We start from the raw sequence: 21,238 nt of genomic DNA, 5'->3' as shown, positions 1-21,238 counted from the left end.
ATTGAACAGAATAGCCGCGTACGTACTTAACTATCTTTTCCTATTTGATATTAAGCGAGCGGCTGTTGCGTGACCCTAAGAGTGACTCTTGAATTGCTTAACAATCAAGCATGGCCTCGCTGGCCTGTGTCCGTTAGTTCCGAAAGCAGAAGTGCTTTCTTTTCCTAGTTTCAATATAACAGTGACAGTGATGTCTTAATGACTTTGCAGCCATTCCCTGAAAGATTTCTACACATCGAATAAGCGAGTAGTATAGGCTGCTTGCTCTTGGAACTAATGACAACATAGGTACTTGTTGCGCATCACCACTTACAACAGTTTACTTGGGGCATTTGATAAATCCGTTGCTGGGGCTAACTTTCGCCGCAGGCGGCGTGGAAGTCTGGGAAGAACGGTATCAGAAAAAAAAAAAAAAAAAACGTAAATGCGAACGAATGCTGACGGCAATAACAAGAGGGCCAAATCGTGTCAACGCACAAACATGAAGCCGTCGACACTGTTGTGTCCATCAAAGATGCCACGTTGAATTGGGCATGCCAAATCGAAACGGAGAGCGTGTCGACTTGTGTAACTTTTGAACCCTTATGCGTTTTTCGGCTGCTACGATTATTGTTAAAATAATTGATAAATTAATTCTATGTATAATAGAGCAGCAGTGTCAGCGATAGCGGCTGTAACTAAAGTGCAACACATTATTTTCTTTAGAATTAAGTGCTTGAGCCCGCCCGCCCGCTCGCCCGTCCGTCCGTTCATTAAAGCTGATTTTTATGAGTCGTTCTAGGAAAATCTGTGTAGCAGATGGGGCCCATTGGGTTAATACTTTTGCCCTTTAAAAGACAAAGATTGCTTGTTTCTCATAGAGTGTAATATTCATTTGCTCAGTCGTAGACTTTCGTAACAGTCATTCCGTTCTTATTTTAGATGTTTAAGGGTAGCGTCGTACTGGCGTTTCAAAAACTGCCGCCAGTATGATACGCCGTGATGTATCGTCAAATATTTAGTTCCGTAAAAATTGTGTTGCATAAACGGTTGTGTTGTAGAAGAAGCTATTAGATCCTTGCGCTTCAAGGAAATTGAAATGTACACTAGAAAAGCAGTTGCCGGTTTCCGATCAGAGGCCTGTCACTTACGCGAAGTATTACAGTAAATGGGTCCCCCGTATATCGGATCGATCATGGTAATTACTTCAACTGAATGTGGTTGCTGTAGTTAGTGTTTTTTTCCATTGCGACGGCAACTGTTATAACGCGAATGATAATTTTAATAACATAAGTTTGTCTGTATACACATGTGCTTGATACAATTTTAATAATCGAAAGCATTTAACGCGAAAGCCAGTCAAGATTGAGGCGGCTGGCTTCATTTCGATACGAGTTTTTCTTTACAGAACTGGAGGAAAACAACGAGGCGGCCAGCTTCCAATTGTGTTTTCATAAACTTTGTGTGTGTGTATCTGGGTGCGTGCGTTTGTGTGAATGTGTTTGTTATGATTAAATTGTGTGAAGTCTTGTCGTGTTCAGTGGAACAACTGATGGACTGCTGATAATTGTTGGGCCCCTGAACAAGAAATAATTCTAAGCACGTTTTTAATTAATTCTATACAATTTTTGGCCAGAATTCTTTTGAGTGGCGCCATCAGGACAACCGGCATTATCGAATTGCTGATCTCTGAATAGAATGTGGACCCTCGATATATTCTATGGATTATGACAGCGAATAACTACTAGTATAAAAAAATTCCTCCTGACCAGTATATGATATAAAAGTCCGCAGGTATATCAGTCTCATCAGGTATCGGATTAAGAAACTCGTTTTTTCGTAAACGTAAGCAGAAAGCAAACCTAACTGTCAACTAAGGACGCCGTCCTTTCGCAAAGTTATACGGTACATTTTTCGTAGCCCTGACGTTAGGTTTTCTTATTGCATATTACTGTTGTATATGCGTCATCAAGTACGATGACCACGGTAGCCTTATCGACAACTATTTACTGTTGTTTTTTATCAATCGATGTCTGCTATATATATCTGAAAAACATCTCTGAACAGTTGCCTGGCTAGTGGGCTATTATTACATGACAGACCATAATATGAATGAACTAAAGCACGTAAGCTATCGGAAGTGTCGATAGCCCAGTTTGTATTACATACTGTCGTAATTATCTTCTAAATGTTAGGCTTTTTTCAATTTGAATAGAATGTTATGTTGTTAAAAAAAAATGGACGGTAAATTATCGATCCGGACCTTCAGCTAGGCCAATAGGCCAGCTGGAGTTCTTCAAATGAATTCAAGTGGCCTTTAAGGAAAACCAGCTATTGGCGAACAACGACGAGCTAAAATCAAAGAAGATCATATACAGAGATCGACTCATTTTCCCACTTACATACAAGCGCTACGAAATTGCTTCGTTTCAATCACGTTTGAGCCCCTTCATCTTAAGTGGGACCTAATTAATTATCGTATACAAAATGGTTAGGAATTGATACGGCAACAGGCAGGTATGGCAACTTGCTGTTTTACTGACAAAGTAGGTTCAGTAGCAGTCGGACCTTTCGCAAAAGGGTCAGCAGGTTAATCGGTAACGCTGAAATTGACCTTAAAGCTTTCGGGCTTGGTTAGATTCAGATAACGATCCTTAGAATTGCCTTTATCAACAAATAGTCATTTCGGTGATTCATTACCGTAAGTTCTATAAAAAAAAAAAATTATGAAGTTATTATTATGGGCATAAAGGATGTACGTACGAAGCCGATATTTGAACGAAGCCAATATTAGGGAAAAAGACACAATTTCGTAACCTTGAACCCTTTGTTGCACAGTCTTCACTCAACTATCCACCAAATTGTCATGTCTAACAAGTCATCTTGATTCAGATGTGTAGACAACATTCAACACGGTAACTGTTTTATCTGCAACATCTCTACACATCTAGCTCCTGGTTGCTCCGAGATGTTCTATTGTTAGATGGATATGACTATTTGTTCTAGGTGGGTAAAATAGATTTGCCGAAATAAATGAAAAATTATTAGGGTTCAAGAAGGGAACTATATAGCAATGCACAAAGACTGCGGCGGCAAATTAACTTCGTCTAGCAACGTTGTCCTTCGCTGATAAAAATTGATTCTGTCAAGAGTATCCGTCGTTTCGGTAGTCTCGTAGACACAAAGCTCTTACAAGTTGCCTGCTGACAGACTAGACCAGGGTGAATGACGGATCTGTCATGTGTGTTTATCATATATACCAGCTAAAAGATTACTGGTCCTAGATAAATCGAATCTCGATACCGCATAAAGGGAAATGTTACATTATTTCTATTAGTACCATTCTACAGAATGCGATTAATACCAGACAGAACAGATATCTGTTCCGAAATCCAGAAGTATGACACATTTATAAATGACGGATAGATTTTGTGCCCTCTCGTGCTGAACAAGCATATGAAACGATTGAATGAGTCCACTCTCCTCCATAGAGGAAAATGAACTGGTTTAATAGGACAATGCCAATTGTCCTATCTAACACTCGGCTTTATATTTTACAGCTACGATCGTTCTCGATTTTCAGCAAATGCTGCGCTTAAGGCCTGTAGGCTTGCATAGTGGCGATCCCACTAAACGATAAGCCGTTTAATCGATACTAAACGGCTTATCATCATAGTGGCCTTCCTGAAAGTAGGCACAATAAGTTCAATTTTCGCAATAGATCAGAATCAGAAGACGAAAAAGCAAGGATATAATGCCAATCGATTGATTGATTGATTATCAACTTCTTTCTCTCTACTAGCCGTATCAGCGAAAAGCTGCATCGAGCTAATGGATCGAAACGTAGCCCGTACTCAGCACAGAATAGAGGCGGGGTCTGCCAACAAATTTACAATATTCACAGAAGTATTTTAACTGCGTAGATTAAGACGGATAGCGAAACCCATATCTAGTGTTAAAATATGATGTCACACAGTTAGTAGTAGTCGCAGCTGTGATAATTTTATCGTAATCGAGAAGGTGAACTTCAGATCAAAGTAAGATAAAGCGTAACCTTCGTTGTCTTACACCTTTGTCCACACAGGCCTGTCCAATCGATGGACATAGTCTTTCTTCTATTCCGTCTGTGTACGCCAGGACGGCTGACTAGACTGAACATTAGATTTTAAAGCTGCTTGTCAGTCTGACTTCGTATGCTATCCGTCTACCATTATATGTGACAACTACAAAACAAACATCTCTGATTCCCAACCTTTCTAGTGGCAAATCGTTAATGGACTAGGATCGATGAGTCATCTCAGAAAACGACCATAAGCTAGATTATTTTTTAAATTTCTTCTTGTGTCTTTTAATACATTTTAAGAAGTTATACATATTCCTATATACATATATAATTTATTATCGTTATAAAATGCCAGTTAGTTAGTTATATTTTTCTGGCTGGACCAACTACCGATTGCTACTGTAGCTCTATCGCTGTCATCGAACTATCTCCAGTTTGTCTGTTTCTTTCCCATTGATCCGCCTGGTATCGGCGATGCTGGGCAGATGAGCCTGATCTGCGGGTCATCAGTATCAATTTCAGTTGTAATCACAGCCGTCAACGTTACAGGCAACAAAACCGTCCTTCTATACTGGTATATAGATATATTTGTTAGTCATTTACTCTAGCCCGCGTGAAACATGTCGGCACGATAGACCAGCTAGTTCCCAAATAATCATCGTCAGTAATTTATATATAGTGCTATTGTTATCATTACAATCCAATAGAACAGCGAGTTGATTGTTTTAGTTTAAAGTCTTCCTTATATCACGTCCATATCGATGCTATAATGTAGAATAGAATAAAACAAGGTGAAGATGAATCGTCAACGGAGTTGCCGATAAATTATCTCCAGGCCAAAGGCAGCATTCGACGCATATATCAGCCCGACGTAACGTTCTAGCCCGAAGATGGCTGAATGATGCACGACTACAGCGGGAGGGAAAGAGACTCGTCGCTATCTGGTTCTCGTTTCCGTAATTGCGCCCAGCAAATTATTTGACTGCAGCTGCGTCCTAGCCAAGGTTTTTTCAGAAAAGTGTCGAAAAGAAACTGTTTGGCTCCGTCACTTCGTGAGCAACGGCTGAAGGGGTGACGACGTGAAGCCTCACTTTGCAAATATATAAATGGCAATCGGTGCACGTCCTATTATATCGGACAGCGCGGCGGGAACGGAGGAAGTCTGTGCGGTCAGAGCCTTCAGAATCTTTCTCTAACATATGAAACGGTGGTTGACTGCTTGAAGTTGATGTGTATGTAGAATACTGGCCATTGGCACAACGTCTTGTGATATGTTTTGGTAAGTTGGCTAACAAGGGATCCTAAATTGATCAGAGCAGATACGGCAGCACACTACGGTTCCCAGCATTAAAGCATCACGAGAACCATCATTCATACTTGATTGGCGTCCCTGACACACCCGGCACTGGGTAGCTTTTGTGTGCTAAATTATGTGCACTCTCTGCGGTCGGTAATGGGAAACGGTTTGTCGTACTGGCTAAGATTTCATTTATTGAAAATGCGCTTTATGACGATGATTAACAATACGTTTGACGTCGCTGAAATTTTGCAATTGTCACGCTTCAGCAAGTAAGGAGATATGAACGACCTGGTACTTCATTTATGCTGAAATTCATGTTTCAGTTTTTTTTTTTTGATTAACGGTAGCGTAGCCATCACTACGTGGCTCATTGGGGTCACTAATGACCATTTTTGGCAGGGTTCGACGAAATACATATAATCTGTTTTCATTATGATTCTGAAGTTCTCGGACCCGCTGTCTGTGCTTGGCTGTGCTTTTACTGCATCAGAATTCAACGCTTCCGAATATTTGCATGAACATACACAATTAATTTGATGGCAATAACTTTAAAGGGACAACAGTTAGAAAGGGTGTGTGCTTTATCGTTGCTTTAATTTAAAAAAATGTCCATATTGTCGGCTATCAGTTTCGACGATGAAGGGAGAGTAGTCGACCGTTACCAAGCTGGACCGGTTGATCCAAGTAAAAGTTCTTTAGCATTTAAGGGGCTCCGTTTCCGCATGATCAACACTTGGCTGATTCCGCCAAATCGTGCGATCCGTCTTTGTGTGACGGATTTCAGTGAGTCGTCGAAAAGAACTATCATATAACAGCTGGAATAAATATCATATATGGTCTATTCGTATCAGGTGCACACAGTGTACACGCTTTTAGTAAAAGGGGTGAGGCTTCGTATTTAGCATAACTGCTTCCGTGTAAAATTATGGTTGTTTCAAAATCTATTCAGAACTGTTTATATTATGTATATAACATGTTTGAACGTGTGACAAGCAAAACAAACCCTTCTTTCCCTAACGCGACTTTCTAGCCAAACCAGAAAAAAGGCAATCAGTGCAATGCAGACATTTTTCCCATGTATGCGTTCAATAATATTCACTACTCCAACCACTTCAGCTAATGATAAAAAAAAAAAAAAACTTTATATATAAAGTTCTTTTATATATATATATATATATATATATATATATATATATATATATATATATATATATACATATATGATCGCTTTTTACATCGTTGATTGGTAATAGTATATTGCTTCAGTAAGCATGATGTTTGAATTGGCCGATCTTTACATTCTCGATTACGATATTTGTTATGGTCAGACGTGTCATACTGAAGTCGTCTTGGCTTTTCAAATATTATAGATGATCTTCGGGTGACTGCCATTAAGATTAGAGCCTACAAAAGTTATTCTAAGGACTGCTGATGGAGGGCTAATAAAGGCATACTGCTTTGTAGTGGCTAGAAGAATTATAGAGAACAGCAGGAGAGAACACTGTAAAACACTCTATCCGGAAAGAAGGACTTGTTTTCAGTGGCAGGAAAAATAGTTCCACTATGTGCTAATGATATCGAACGCACAAGCTTGGAGGGCGCGTTGTTGCAAGGTTCAGGCTAGCACACATAGCAGCTTACGGCCTAGCGGTGTCCAAAAGACCTCCGAGTCAATAGCTGTGAGGCAAGGGTCATAAAAAAGATCTTTCACAGGCTAACATTCTAAGTGCTCTGTGTATTCAGAGACCCTTGCATATATTCCTGTCTAAACTTTTGCAAGCATTAAGATTAGAGATTAAGTTAAGAGATTTGCTTTGTAACATGTATAAATATGTTAAGCTGACGAGCTTAGCGCGAGTTCAGTTTAATATTCACGATTCAGGGATGCCGACTTCAGATTCCTAAGTACAGGTCAGAATTTGTTATGTGCGACGTCGTTAGGAAGAACCCGCTGAGACGAACGGGGTCGTACGGGCAATGCCCGTTCAACTACCAGTGTCTCTCATTTGCCGCCGCTGCTGCTGTTGTGGCCGTCTTCTCGTCAAGCTTTCGATGTTGAGGGAGTTACTGCAACTTGAAATCGTTCTCGCGCCCATAGATTTTCACCCCATTCAGTGGCCGATCGATAGAGCACGGTGACTGCCCGCGCGTCTCTACCAATGCAATGGTAAAGTTGTCGTGAAATGATCGAAAATCGTGAGAACATATAACGGGGAGAGTAGAGAAGGATCGATTTGTAGCTACGCCTCCTACGACACGATGCTGAGATGGCTATCCACTCGCTGTAGGGCCGACCGACTGAATCTGTTCTCCCCACGGCAATTGCTTTTCGTTTCTGTTATTAGGTGGGCAAGTATAGCGCTGTTTCGGGCGCAGGGTAACTGATGCCATTGTGCGCTCTGCTGGAGAAGTGGCTGGATTATGGGCCCAATCTACACGAGACGAAGTAGTCTCATACATATATATATATAATATTATGTGAGAGAGAGGAAAGGAGAGACCTTCATCTTGCTGTTACTATCTTGTTCACAGAACTATGAAATTATTAAACAAAGACAACTATTACCTATTGTTCTGTTGGTTGCACGATTATACAGATTGCAGTCGATTTGCACAACTTTTCACGAATCAACATTGATACGTATCCGATGCTAACCTAGCTCTACGTAAACACTTCACCTGATACTAATGATATACGTTCTATGTAAGTTAGTCATCAAGCACATGTAAGCACACCATCGAAAACTCGGTCGAGATGTCGTAGCAGTACGATTTTGCTACGAGATCCCTAAACGCAACAACTTGACAAGTCTTCACTTGTTAATCATTTGTTGCTATTTATTCATTTCGCTCGGTTGCTTGTGCCCCGGGAAATGTAGCTATTTAACTTAAGATTTCACAGTTTCCATTTACTTGAGACTTTGTGGATCATCTTATTTGTGCCTCTTCTACCAGTTTGGGGTCTTCTACCTGCAATACGAACGCTCGATTATCATGCGCGCAGACAACAGTCTGCATAACAAACTGTAGGACTTTTAGAAACTTGTCTAGATAATGCTGACTGCTTCGTGTCATTGACGCTTATCGTATTTTGGACGACAACATCCGGAGTTGTTCGACTGATTCCCACTGGGAAACCCGCCGATATCCAATCCGGGTCGGATGTTCACCAGCTGGTTCGGTCGCACGTAATAAATAATCTTTATGAAATATCATAGACAAGGTCTTTGGCGATGATACGGATATATCTAGACGGCAACATAACAGTACATAGTCCTAAATCAATAACAATAGTTATGGAAAGACAACACAACAGCCTTACTAAAATACGATAGGTAGTAAATAGCGCCTGATATATGGAACATCTTATGTATGAGCAATGTTTCGATTTGAACCGTGATCAATTGAGCCTAACCTACCGCCATGTGATCAAGTCCATACAAAACATATATATATTATGATCGAGACTTGTGTGTATTTACACATGCTCATGATGTGCTGTTTTTTTAGTATCACTGAAATTTTCTACGATTTTCTACGAGCCTAATGCAAATTGACAGCTTACTTACGCTGCGTATATAATCAGTTTGAGTAGATAAACAGAACATTAGGCAAATATATCTTATTTTTTATAGCATAAGAAAGTGACCGTTGTTTATAGGTGTGCAAGTGACGCTGACGTCCGATGGAAGATGAAGCATCATAAGGGAAAAGCAACAGATCTGTCTTGATCACTATATAACGGAAAATACCATGGCAGAATATAACAGATGCTGAAAACTGATGTATTTCTCCCGATAGACTGGTTTGTTTATCCAAGTAAACTGTAATGGCGGACAATGTTAAAAGGAAGCTGACTAGAGAGCACGATGTTACTTAGCACGATGGCGTCTATTTTTTTCTCAGGCTCCCGTCTAGGTTACGTAATCAGAACCAAGGTTTTCGCTCAGAACTGCACAATTGACGGTACGCAATGTTTCGGCAACAGGTATCACTAAGAATACCGTTAAAGTTACGACATGTTGCATCGGGAGGGACATGCACAGGGACAATTACCGAACGCGTCCAGCGCATCTTTTCGATAAGCAAAAGATCGAAAAACACAAAATGCTGGAAGTGCTACGATAATACTGAAACGCCATCTATGTATTCGATGTACATACACAGTAATTTTGGTTACGCTGGCGAACAGGACAATTGTATTTTATTAGAAATAGAACGGCTTCGTTTTATTATACGGCTTTATTGTTTGTTCTACGTACTTATCACTCGGAGCCCCTAGATACTAAAGTCAACGCCTAGACTGTGAACGTCTCGTGGGCTTTCTCCCGCAATTGAGGTTAAACGTGAGGGACAACGAAGACGATGTCGTTTGTGAAGTATGTGAAGGATATCTTGGATACTCTGCCAACAAATAGCGCGGGGGAGAAACTCGACACACTGTTACGTTTAATGTACTCTCTGTCGGCAAAATTTCTACAATTACAGCTAGTCAATCAGCATGCTTTGGCTATGTGTAACTTGAAAAGGTACGTGAGCGAGACGACTTGTTCAACTACCCGTCCCTGCATCGAGGTCAATATACTTCAGATACGAACACAACAGTTCTGCTATAGCCGTTCGACTTTCCCTAAAAATCATTCTATGCTGTGTGGAGATTTAATGTTTTCGAACACGTACGCGGAATCGCATGATCAACAAAGATGCTTACGGCCAAGATCAGTATCAACGTCACCTTACAGTAGGCCCTATATTTCATTGGCGGTGAAAACTTTGGATCGTATGCTAGCACCTACTTCTGATTCACACACTCGTGTCCTTGCGGTATCTGCGCAAAGCTGGAAGTGTGGCCTTTAGTTGAAAGATAATTATTGGTACTTATTTATGTACTTTACACGAACTACCAATATTCTAGTCACGTTTACCGTCGCAAATCGTGTTGATTCGTGCTCTTCCTAGACCTTCCCAGACAGGTATCGTAGAGTATCTATATGTTGCATATAAACTGTTTGAATACTTTCTTCACCGTTTCTCTTAGCAAAATATTAAAAGAAAAAGCTCCAGATGTATCGAAGATACCTTCATTACACGGACCGCATTTTTACTTTTCGAATTCGCCCGGGATCCAACTCATCAACTCTAACTGCCTCGAACCGCGCACCGTAGTTGGTATTAACCTTTCAAAGCGTTCTGTTTTCATAGTACCACTACATTTTCCATATAGTATATATTTTACATATTCTATATATATATATATATATATACATACACACACATACATGACAGTTATTTCTAGCTGTATCAGTCCGCGATTGTTCGGAACAGATTATGAGCTACCGAGTGATATACTGGATAAGCTATTAGTGCTGAGATCCAGGCGCCATTTGTGACACGTCCCATATCCCCTATACATCTTATGATATCACATCAGGTCATCAGCTGGCGAAGGGAGCCCTGGCAGCAGCAACTGGGCGATATCCTGAAGTTGGCGGAATCCAAATGCCAAGGACCACACTTCTCTACGGTCCAAACGGTGTCGGGAAGTCCCTTCTACTCAGAGTTAGTTTTTAATTGCCTTTCTGAACCATAACGGCTTCGCAATTTATCCCAGTTTCAGTTAAATGTGGTTTTTGCTTTATGTAGATATGTTAAGCCCGTTCGTCGCGGCGATTGCTAATTAACGCGCTGCTGCGAATTTCGTCTTTCAATGTTTGACGACGTAAGACCTAACCTTTTGACACCTATAAACCTACAATACTATGACGCTAAATCAGAAATACGCTTCTATTCGGATACAATTAATGGTATGTGCTATTTGATTATGAAAAAGGTTCTAGAAAATTGCGTGGCCAGACCCTGGCGCTGTCTACGTCTTGACGTTCACGCGTTGACCGCCGATAAGACATTTTTGGAATTGGCGTTTTTCTCGGCGGTCTGTTACTCACCAGCCGTGCTTCTTGTCGACGATTTGCACAAGATCAGGACCCATCCGGAAACTGTTACCGTAAGCGGCGACAATAAGAAGACGGTTTAGTGCGTGCAGAAGCAACATATCATAACATGCCCACGATTGCGACAAAACCCATCGGCTTTTAGGAAGCCCCTATTATTATTTGCTCTAGACGCGCCAATTATGCACTCTAGTCATTACACGATAGACTACACTTTAGTAAATCCACTGTTCGTTACATTTACCGTCCCGTAATTACCCATATCTTTGGATAGCAACTGTTGACTCGTGCTTTAGTATAAAGCACGAGTCAACAGTTTTTTTATATTTCTATTTTTTTATTTTTATAGTATATAAAAATAGCCTTCATATGCCCAAATTTCGAAATTGTAACTAACGTCATCCGGAACGATATTGCTCCTCGTGTGGTACTTAGCTTCTGGCGGAGAAGGTGAAATATCTGCGCACTCAGACTGCGGAAAATGTGGAAAATGTCAACTTTGTAGCAACATGTATCAAGCCATGGGAGCTTCCAGATGAGCTACTTGATCAGTTCGAAACACGGATTTTAATGCCACTGCCGAACGCCGTTGAGCGCCTCGCCATCCTAAAACTTCATTTGCCGAAAACCGCGCCCATAACCCTTGAGCAAATGATCGACTTCGTTAATGATCTGGGTGGGTACATAAGGGGGGGAGGGGCGCGCGTCCAGTTGACGCCAATAAATTCGCGTAATATCTTACAATTAAAGCATAACAGGTTCGGGTAACAGGCAAGTACCATTGCAAACACGATTATCATTAACGTGTAAAAGATCTGTTAGTATTTCTGATATCTTTCTACGTATAATATCGCGTACGCACATCCGAGTTTATTCCTATTATAAGACTCTAACCGAGGAAGCCTTAACTAATGTGACAGGTGGAATACGCCACAGCCATTGACCCAGTGTCCCAACGGTCCTCAAAGGAAAATTGATTTTAATATAATGCCAAATAACAAAAAATAAAATGTCTAGCACTGTTGTTGGGGGCGCTAACATAATGACCCGTTTCAATGTCTCAACTGTAGGCCGATTGAAAAATCAAATTTCAATAATTATGGGCGAAGGAATTTTGTTGCTGGATAGATAGATAGATAGATAGATAGATAGATAGATAGGTAGCAAATCGAGCTCTTTACATTCGTGTCATTCTCATTGCTTTTGACAAGTCTGACTGATAACACATGAGTGATGATTATGCGGATTGCCCAAGCTTGAACAATAAGCTCTACACAATACTTATACCTATGAATTAATGACTTTATATACATATATATAAAGGTATTTTATTATGAGAACGTACAGGAAGCCGAGTAACATGTATAGCAAAAACTATAGACTAATGGCTGTTGATACGGAAGAGTTCATCGAAGCTTTGCGCACAGCAGCATACGTTGTGGTGACCTGTACCGTTCTGTGATGGCAAACAACGATGGTGATTGAGGTTGGCATTTACAGCTTCAGCACAACTTAACAGATGTGATTATTCTTGCTACTCATAGGTAGCTTCAGAGGTATAATTAACTTAACGGACAAAAATTCAACGAGTGAAATTAGCCTCTGCGAAAGCCATAGCGCCTTTCCGGTATAGCATCAAATCGACAGGGAACAGAAGGAATATAGAAGATTGTAGTCGAGCCACGGGGTGTCAGAATGTTAGAACAGAGTCAACCAGGCTTGGACAAATTCTAAATTTGGCGTATACAACTTCCGTGTGAATCCAGCACACAAGTAACGGACACACGTAACACTGAACAGTGCGCAATCGTTGACTCATAGAGGTTTACTTCGTACAGAGATTTCTAAAGGTGATAGTGGTTGAAGAAGCGCATACATTGACGACGGGCAGATACTATAAGTGGTTGATATTTTACCGGAACTATTGTGTCAGCATGCTTTCAAAGCGATAATGTTTTCCCTTACTTTATTGTCTGCTAGTTCTGTTAGCGCCGTTGCCACCTTTCAACTTTAGCGCAGGCTTGAGATGATCGTAATGATCTTGCTGAGACGATTTTTCTCGTCTCTTCTGGCCGAAACAGGGTACCGAAGTAGCATTGAACTAAGATTACCCCAAAACACCGGTGGCACTTTCAGCGCTGCCCTGAGCTTAACTGCTCGACCGATCTGGCGGGAATAAAATCCGAATCAAAATATTCTACCGTCACTGTAATAATGTGGTGGCTTCCGTGATAAATCTCAGGAGAAACTTGTCGCGATGGGCGGAATTTATTGGCGTAGCGACTATGTATTCATAATTTGCCACATCGGCTTTAGATTTAAAGGAACAAACCGGATTATCAAAAAACAACGGCTATTTGCACTTCTGTCTATGAAACTCAGGACTAATTTACTTAGATTATTAATTACAAACATGAGTTTACGTCTGTTGTTTTGTTACGAAATTTTGCAGAAGGCTATTCCGGTGGTATCATTAAGCAAATTGTTGAGAACGGTATCAAGTTGGACCTGGCAGAGCTGGTCGACCTGTCGCAAAAGTATCAGCAGAACGTGAACACTTTGGAGGAGTATTGGGGGTTTGTCGAGTTGGAAATAGTTCGCCTAGGACGAGCATGGAACAGCAAGAAAAAGAAAATACCAAAGAGGGGCATCGATAAGCACAAAAGCTTTGATGCTGGGTTTCAAAGCACTTCCGGCTCACCAATTGTTCCGAGCTCTTTAGACATCCCAAGATCGTCAGAGTCAACAAAGCTGCACACGCAAATAACATCGGCGTATGTTGGAGGCAGTCAGAAAAAAAAATGTCCGTAAAGTAAGGAGAAATTTTGTTTTTTTTTTCGAAAAGGAACGCCTATAACGTAAACCAGAAATAAAGAATGGACTAAGGTAAGCCAGCGGTACTTCTTGTAAAGCGGCAGACAGTTCCGATCAGGTAAACGAACAAAGAAATAAAATTAGAGACAGCTGAGAAAATTCATCTTGACACTGACTGGTACTTACTCAAGAACGTTGAAACTATTTTGACGCGTTCTTGCTAGGTAAAGTCGTCTGTGTTTCTAGTAGTTCTGTTCAGTATTACTACAGATCATATTAGCTGATAAAGATTATGGCTGGTTAGCGATTGGCTATAACCAACAGTCTCTTGGTTGGAATATAAATAATTCTTGAATAAATGCACCGAAACTCATGTAATAACTGCGTCCGCCATCCGCAAGCAGCTAACTATCCCGTGAAGTAACTAATGGGTTCGAGACCTGCTCGATCATGTTTTGCCAGATTGGGATGGGATCTATCCTACCGGGCAAATTATCATGGATTTTCTACGAAACATGAAAACGATTACGGAAGTTGTCCAAGTCGAGCCTATTAAGAATAGGCCAGATCCCAAATTTAGAAGCAGCGTATTCCTTCTAATACATCTTAGAAGCAAGGGTTAGTTGAGCTCGTATCGGTTACTGCTAGGAAAATCTAGAATGCCATAATTGTACGCACTCAATTTGGAGCGGATAACATCTACCTTAAAACTGTGCGTTGGTACTCCTGGATATCTTTCAATCCAATGAATTTTCGAAAGGAAAAAAAACAGATACTCACGAGCGCAAGCTTACCTGAAAAAGTATTTTTTCCCATAAATTACGTCCAAGAGTCAATCGGTGTACGTTACTGCATAAACATTCTCACAACCTTCGAGATAATCTATGCTCGAATGATGATATTATTTCCTCGAATTTTTAATTTAATTTATTTTACAGAAATCTAATTTTGATTTCCGAAAAGTCAGGCCTCATCCCGTCGATCTACCTGAACATTGTCGGTCATGTCTCTAGTAAGTTATTTCTCGTGCACAAACAAAAAAAAAGCCGACGACTGTTTCTAAGCCGTAACAACCACTTATCTAGACTTTTATGTCAACTGTCTAGTCCGGTGCGATTCGCCATCTTTTATATGCTGAACACTTGCGTGAATATGAACTGTCCTAGAATTACTTAATAGGAGGTTTTTATTAAGGTAACTACAATGGGCAGTTCATGCATAGAGCATAACATGCTTCAAAGCTGTGTCGTATAATGTTGTTATTTTATCACGGATGTTAAACTGACAGGCAGCTGCGCTTTAATAAATGACTGCCCCGAAACTAGCCACGCCAACAATAACAATAGACATTATATCACTATCACAAGCAGATTTGCCCCGTGGATGCTTTACATCATTCACTGACCTCCTGTCACTCTGTGCAGGAACTCTGTGTACGGCACGTAACACGACAGGTGACATCGAAAACAGCCGTATTGAAATTCAGCAACGAAGGCCAGGTGCGGCGTCCTGTTGCCCCTAGCTACGGAACAGGATGTTTAGACACCCACACCTGTATATACCTATATATACGAAAGGGGCTATAAACGTGTGTGTGGTTGTGTCAGTGAGGTTTGGTGAATCAGGAAATGTTGCTTTTTCTAATAACTTTTTCTCAATTTGTGCGACTCGCTCGCAGCCTACAGAACAGCAGTTTATGACTGGTAAATTGGCAGACAAGACCAGGTCGGCTAGCTCCGGCCGCTTGGTTGCTGTCATAGCAGATAACAGAACATGTGTCTACACTTCAGAGTATGATGAGAGGACACTGGACCAACGAGCGGCGGGGCGAGACCGATGAGGAGTTGCTCTGGCGGTAGCTTTCTTCCTTCTCTATTACCCAATAGAGGGCTATTGAGGGGCATGAACAGTAGATTAGGGTCGACCCAAGCTGGGAATATCGATTGTGGTGGGTAGCGCGCGGGGGCGGCGTGGGCTGTAGACGCTGGTGACGGCGAGACCACAGTAAACCGTGCTGGTATCAGCAGCTAGGTCTAAAAAGCTCTCGTTACCAACCATCTGTGAAGCCGGATAGCGGAGTAGTCTGTTGTATACGTGCGGCCTGATTTTGCTGGCTTAATAGTCACGAAAGCTACTCAGATTGGGAGCTTTCTGGTCAACGTGATCAACTTCCTGCTCAGTTCCGTATGAAGTGTTCATATAGAGCTTGGCAAGCACACGAGAGAATATGGACGCTGCAAAAATAGAAAATAGAAATTTGTATAGATGAGCCTTGCTTTTTCTATCTATATATTTACATTGTCTATCATTTTTAGATGTTCGTATGTGTGAGCGACATTCGGAAGTTGTGTAAAAGATAGGGACTGAAGCAGCGATCTAGAAAATGTATTTAACGGGTGCCTAATACAGCAACAGTGACAAAATAGCGTGACCAGGGCTCACAGTCTATTCGCAGATTAAATACATGAAGTGCTCTATCTATATGATATAAAATTTCTAACAGGCAAATACAGAACAGGAAGGTGGTGTTTCGAAGTACGAAGCTTATGAATGCGTTAAATTTCTATGGGTATTTTCTTCCATTTGCACCGAACGCGGACTTCCGATGCTTGAAAATGAAATCTGATTCAAGCTCTGAGTAAAAGTTAACCTACTCTGAAGTACGCAAGCTGTCGCACGGTAGAGTCAGAGTAAAGTTTAGGACAGATTGAATACTGATTCAATATGATTTGTAGTACTGCCGACCTAGAATGGGAGCCAAGTGCTCTAAGCAAAACGGGCGCTCCATTTCAGTCTCGTTAAATTATCTGTCTGCCATACGGGTTTTAGTTATACATATTCGATAATAGAAATGGGCTTTAATCAACGAGACGACTTCTACAATCGCAAAACGAGTATCGTATGTGAGCCATGATGTTCTTGATAGCGTTTGTGTATACGATTCTTACAAAGCCTTCGTCTGTATTTTAGCTGGTAGCGCATAACGCCGGTATTCCAAGATACTCGACATTTGTTTTAATCGAGTTGTGTTGAAGATTTATCGGAGATGCTAGTTTCAATTCAGTATCGTTATCATCAATGAATATCTTCATCTTGTTCAGTAGGGTGAGCTCAAATACCTAGGTGTTGCTATACGTGACAGCATCGCTCGACCATATAGTATTTACAAAATCCTAATCAGAAGCTTGTTATTTGAGGCATTCAATATCCGAGACGATATACAAAAGTCTATTGTCCGTCCAGAGCCTATCAGCGCGTTGCGACCAATATCGCATACGTATGTGGTTTGCCTTGCTAAAAATCTGACGTTTACTGATATAGTCGGCTGCCATGAGCGTGTTGAATCTTTGTTGCGGATCGGTTTTGAAGTCGCTGATATTGAATCGTGCTGCACATAGATAGTTACCATGTGGAGCTAAAAAGTGGAATGTTCGCACTGGCATGACATTCGTTTTGGTAAATGTAACCTACTTCATTAGCTGGACCTCGCTGCAGGACAAGGAGGGGGCCCCCTAACAAAACAATGAACGAGTGAATGGAAGTACTAGTGAAAATTCTTCTACAACTGAGAAATACATAGAAAAGACATTGTCGTCCGTACAAAGTTGCGCGCAAGCCCCGTTGGCCAAGCATGTTAAATTGTCGGACGAATCAACGGCGCACCTCACTGTTGCCCCGCTACAGAACCGCAATCATCTGGGACCTCGTCATGGCCATAATCAGCGTCAGCGAATGGGCGGGAAATGTGTGACGGTAGTGTACCTCGTGGTTTTTTGGATAAAACAGTTAAGTAGACAGCTGCAATGAGCTGGCTGGACTCGTGGTTGATCGTTGTTACATGTGGCAAGCGACAACGTGAATGAAATCTATATCAAAAAGTGCACATGGTTCTTCAACAATTTCGTCATGAAGAACTGGATCCCGCTAGACCTGGAGCCAGCCATATTTTGCTGCATTTTTATTGCTATCGTTGTTCCGCCAGAAGCAGTTGTTGTCATTGCTCCTGTTGACGACCTGCTGGTGTTCACGATGTGGTCATTTCATGTGAGTGAGGGCTGGTAATTGCAAATGGCTGGAATCGTTTTTCTATTGTCGCCAATTCGTTAGCTAGCTGCTAGGTAGAAATCCAAACGTGAGAGTTCTAAATAGACTTCTCCCTTCTAGGTACCGTAACATGCTATAGTCTAAAGAGAACAACGAAAAAGCAAAGGTTGAGATGTAAGACAGACCATCACACGGCATATTTTTTTATCCGCAGAAACAATTGCCGGGATGGTTACATCGTGCAGCGTTGAACGGCAGACTGCTATTTCTATAGTTAGCTTGGTGTCAATCTATTTGGGGGGCGAATTCACATTATTGGCTGTCTGCTCTGTTTTAGCGCCCATATAGCAAATGCATGAACGCCGAAGATGGTGACTCGTTACCAAACAGCGGCAGAGCTCGATATCGCATAAAATAGTAATTTTCCATATATTGTTGATATTTTTTCTAAATCGACCATGTTTTGCTTGTGATCACACTCTTACGAAACTATCTATTAACGTAGCATCATCGAAACGGAAATAAAACTCTTGTTTCAACATCATGTTGGAACCACTGCGTTGTCAATTTTAAATTATGTGATTATAGCTAAACATCATTTCTTCTATCTCGCCGCTGACTCCACGGAGGGAAGAGCGTAGTTATGTGAGTTAACCAGTAGCGAAGTATTTGCCTGATCTACTAAAAAAAAATGCCATAGGTTGTTAAAACGAGCCATTGTTCTATAATAACATTATTATAGTATGGGTTCCGTTTATCTGTACGACGCATGCGTAGTGAATAGCTAATCTTCACGTTCACTATTAATTATAAAACGTCCAATGAAATCAGAATAAAGGTGGACTCATTTACCTCGTCATAATCCGGTTTGGATTTAGCCAATTGTAGCTATCGACAAAGACAATTGTCGTCTATGGATGATTCTGTACGCTCGCTAGGATTAGGCAGAATCGGCTTTTAAATCTGCATCGGCCGCTGTTTAAGCTGGTTATCTGTTAGTACAATCGATTACCAGTAAACCCATGATAGCATTCCCAAATACGCTAGTACCGGTTAAGTATCGTTGGCAGCACTTCAAGCGGTTTTTCGACCGGCCGCTGCCAACGTGTACGGGTGTACGTATCGATATGCAATCGATAAATGAGCCATTGCGTTTCTATGAGCTTGATCGGAAAGGCCGCTAAAATGTGATTACTTTCAACTAATTACAAAGCAGTGCATAGGAAACAGCTTAATACGGCAATGGCTATCGCTTTATGTCGCAGCGTGGCTAAAGTGGATTCATTTATTAAGTGAATAGGGAATTCGGGTAAAGGTATTCTCGCGGCCATTCAGGAGGTGGGGTGCAAACTTCACACGGGCGCTTGCTGGGGAGTAACTCCCATGGGAAGTAATTGTCGAAAGTGCGAACTTTTCGTCCATCGAACAGAACTTGTGTCGAATCACGTACCAGTGCTAAATGGCCGTATGGTGCCCTTCGAATCAAAGTATGCTTTATTCAAGGCCAGGGAATATATAAATGATACCAAATGACGATGCCCTTCCCGTTCAACATCGCCTACATCGTTGTACATTTGCTTGTGGTAAGCTGGTATAATTCGCTCGCTAAAGAAAAGTACATTGTTCGAATTTATCATATAAGTAAGTTGACGATCTAAGTTGAGGTAACATTTCCTATGTCGGATTGTTTGATGCAGACGACCCGCACCACCTATAAGCTATAATCGTTAGCGACACAAGCTGTGACTAGTATCTCAGTATGAACTGTCAGCCATAATTCATCTATTGACGTGAGAATTGATATATAGAAATATATGGGTATTGCAGAAAAAGGAAGCCGAAGTCCGTCTAAGTAAAAATACAATTGGCGTATAGGAGCAACTTTGATCTCTGATAGCGTTAGTATAATGGTTGGTTAATGAAGACGCTTTAAGTTAGCAACGTGCGCTGGTTATGTCTTAGTTCATCCACGCTGTAGACCACTGTTACGTGGGACGCTTCAATGCAATGTAATAGCAGTAATGTGGATACGACTTTTACTTCGTTTGTTGCAAATGTACACGCATCTGGGCAGCGATGCAAACAAATAATATTACCGCTGGGTTTTTACCTGTCACGTACACAATGTCATATGAACAATATACTTATACGGCGTAGCCACTGGGAAGTAGATAGAATAACCGCGGAGAACGGTTTGACCCCTGACATACGACTTGGGCTTATGTTAGTTATCAGCGGACCCCTTTTCCTCTGTGCGACAGGACCCGATCCACATATACACGCAGATACTACACGTTGGGAGCAAAAGAAAAGCGTCTTGGAAATGAAACGTAGTTTTGTAGTATATACCCGCTGGTCTTTTGCTCATTGTAAATCGTGCGCAACAAACGCTTGTCTGTGTAACGAAAAAGTACGCGTGTAAAGCCTATCGAAGGCGTCCGTATTTCTACAATATTTCATTCTGCTGCACACGATTTATTAACGAATAGCTAAAATCGTGGGACACAAATGCAGTGAATTGGCTCAATAAAACTTTTTTGAATCGTTAGTTATATGTTGCGTGCGTGTCTCTGTGAGACACGTAGAGTAAGCTTGATGCATAGTCGTCAGCCACGGTGTGGAAACAGCTACAGATCGAAAGCAGGGTTCATTGAGATTTGCTGTTGGCATCTTCGGCCTCAACTGATCGATCAAAAAAAAAAAAAACTAGTTGGCCTATTTAAATTCTAGCCTGAGCAACAACGGCTATCGAATAACAATACCTGACACTCACGGTTTGTGTTATTGAAACGCTTCATGTGACGCTATTCTGCAGGTCGGCTAACCGTGAGCTTGGGAGCGGGTGTCGTAGGTTTATGCTGTAGGTTCTAAGTAAGATATATAAATGCGTATCGAATCACTGAGTTTCTTTTTTTTTGCTAATTAACTAAGTTTGCCGCAAGAAAGGCCAGCTACATTTGTGCTAGCTCAAGATAAAATTTCATTTCCGCAATTTTAAACCGAGCCATCAAAAACATACTTGTAGGCTAAAGTAATTCACTTGACGATGTTAGAAGTCCTAATCAATATGATATACATTGGAAGACT

The 21,238-nt window shown here is 41.2% G+C and overlaps 1 protein-coding gene across 8 annotated transcripts in view; it reads left to right on the top strand.

Moving 5' to 3' along the window:
- LOC111250911 (CD63 antigen-like) overlaps positions 1–21,238 on the top strand; it is a 60,354-nt gene that overhangs the window by 30,621 nt on the left and 8,495 nt on the right. The window contains exons 2-6 of one of the 8 annotated variants that reach the window (XM_086991261.1): positions 10,381–10,507; positions 10,774–10,901; positions 11,173–11,346; positions 11,729–11,969; positions 13,746–14,105. The exons of 1 other annotated variant lie outside the window; for it this stretch is intronic. In XM_086991261.1, coding sequence (XP_086847387.1) covers positions 10,842–10,901; positions 11,173–11,346; positions 11,729–11,969; positions 13,746–14,104 — 834 coding nt within the window. In that variant the 5' untranslated portion in view covers positions 10,381–10,507; positions 10,774–10,841 and the 3' untranslated portion in view covers position 14,105. Of the gene's footprint in view, positions 1–6,747; positions 9,872–10,380; positions 10,512–10,773; positions 10,902–11,172; positions 11,376–11,728; positions 11,970–13,745; positions 14,106–19,196; positions 19,735–21,238 lie in introns of those variants that run through there. 6 more of the 8 variants (XM_086991260.1, XM_086991263.1, XM_086991259.1 and 3 more) reach the window with 6 other exon arrangements.

Source organism: Varroa destructor, unplaced genomic scaffold (genome assembly GCF_002443255.2).
Source record: "Varroa destructor unplaced genomic scaffold, Vdes_3.0 BEIS01000005.1, whole genome shotgun sequence".
Classification (NCBI taxonomy): Eukaryota; Metazoa; Arthropoda; class Arachnida; order Mesostigmata; family Varroidae; genus Varroa; species Varroa destructor.
The sequence above is the reverse complement of the archived record's forward strand: the minus strand, read 5'-3'. Positions and strand labels throughout refer to the sequence as shown.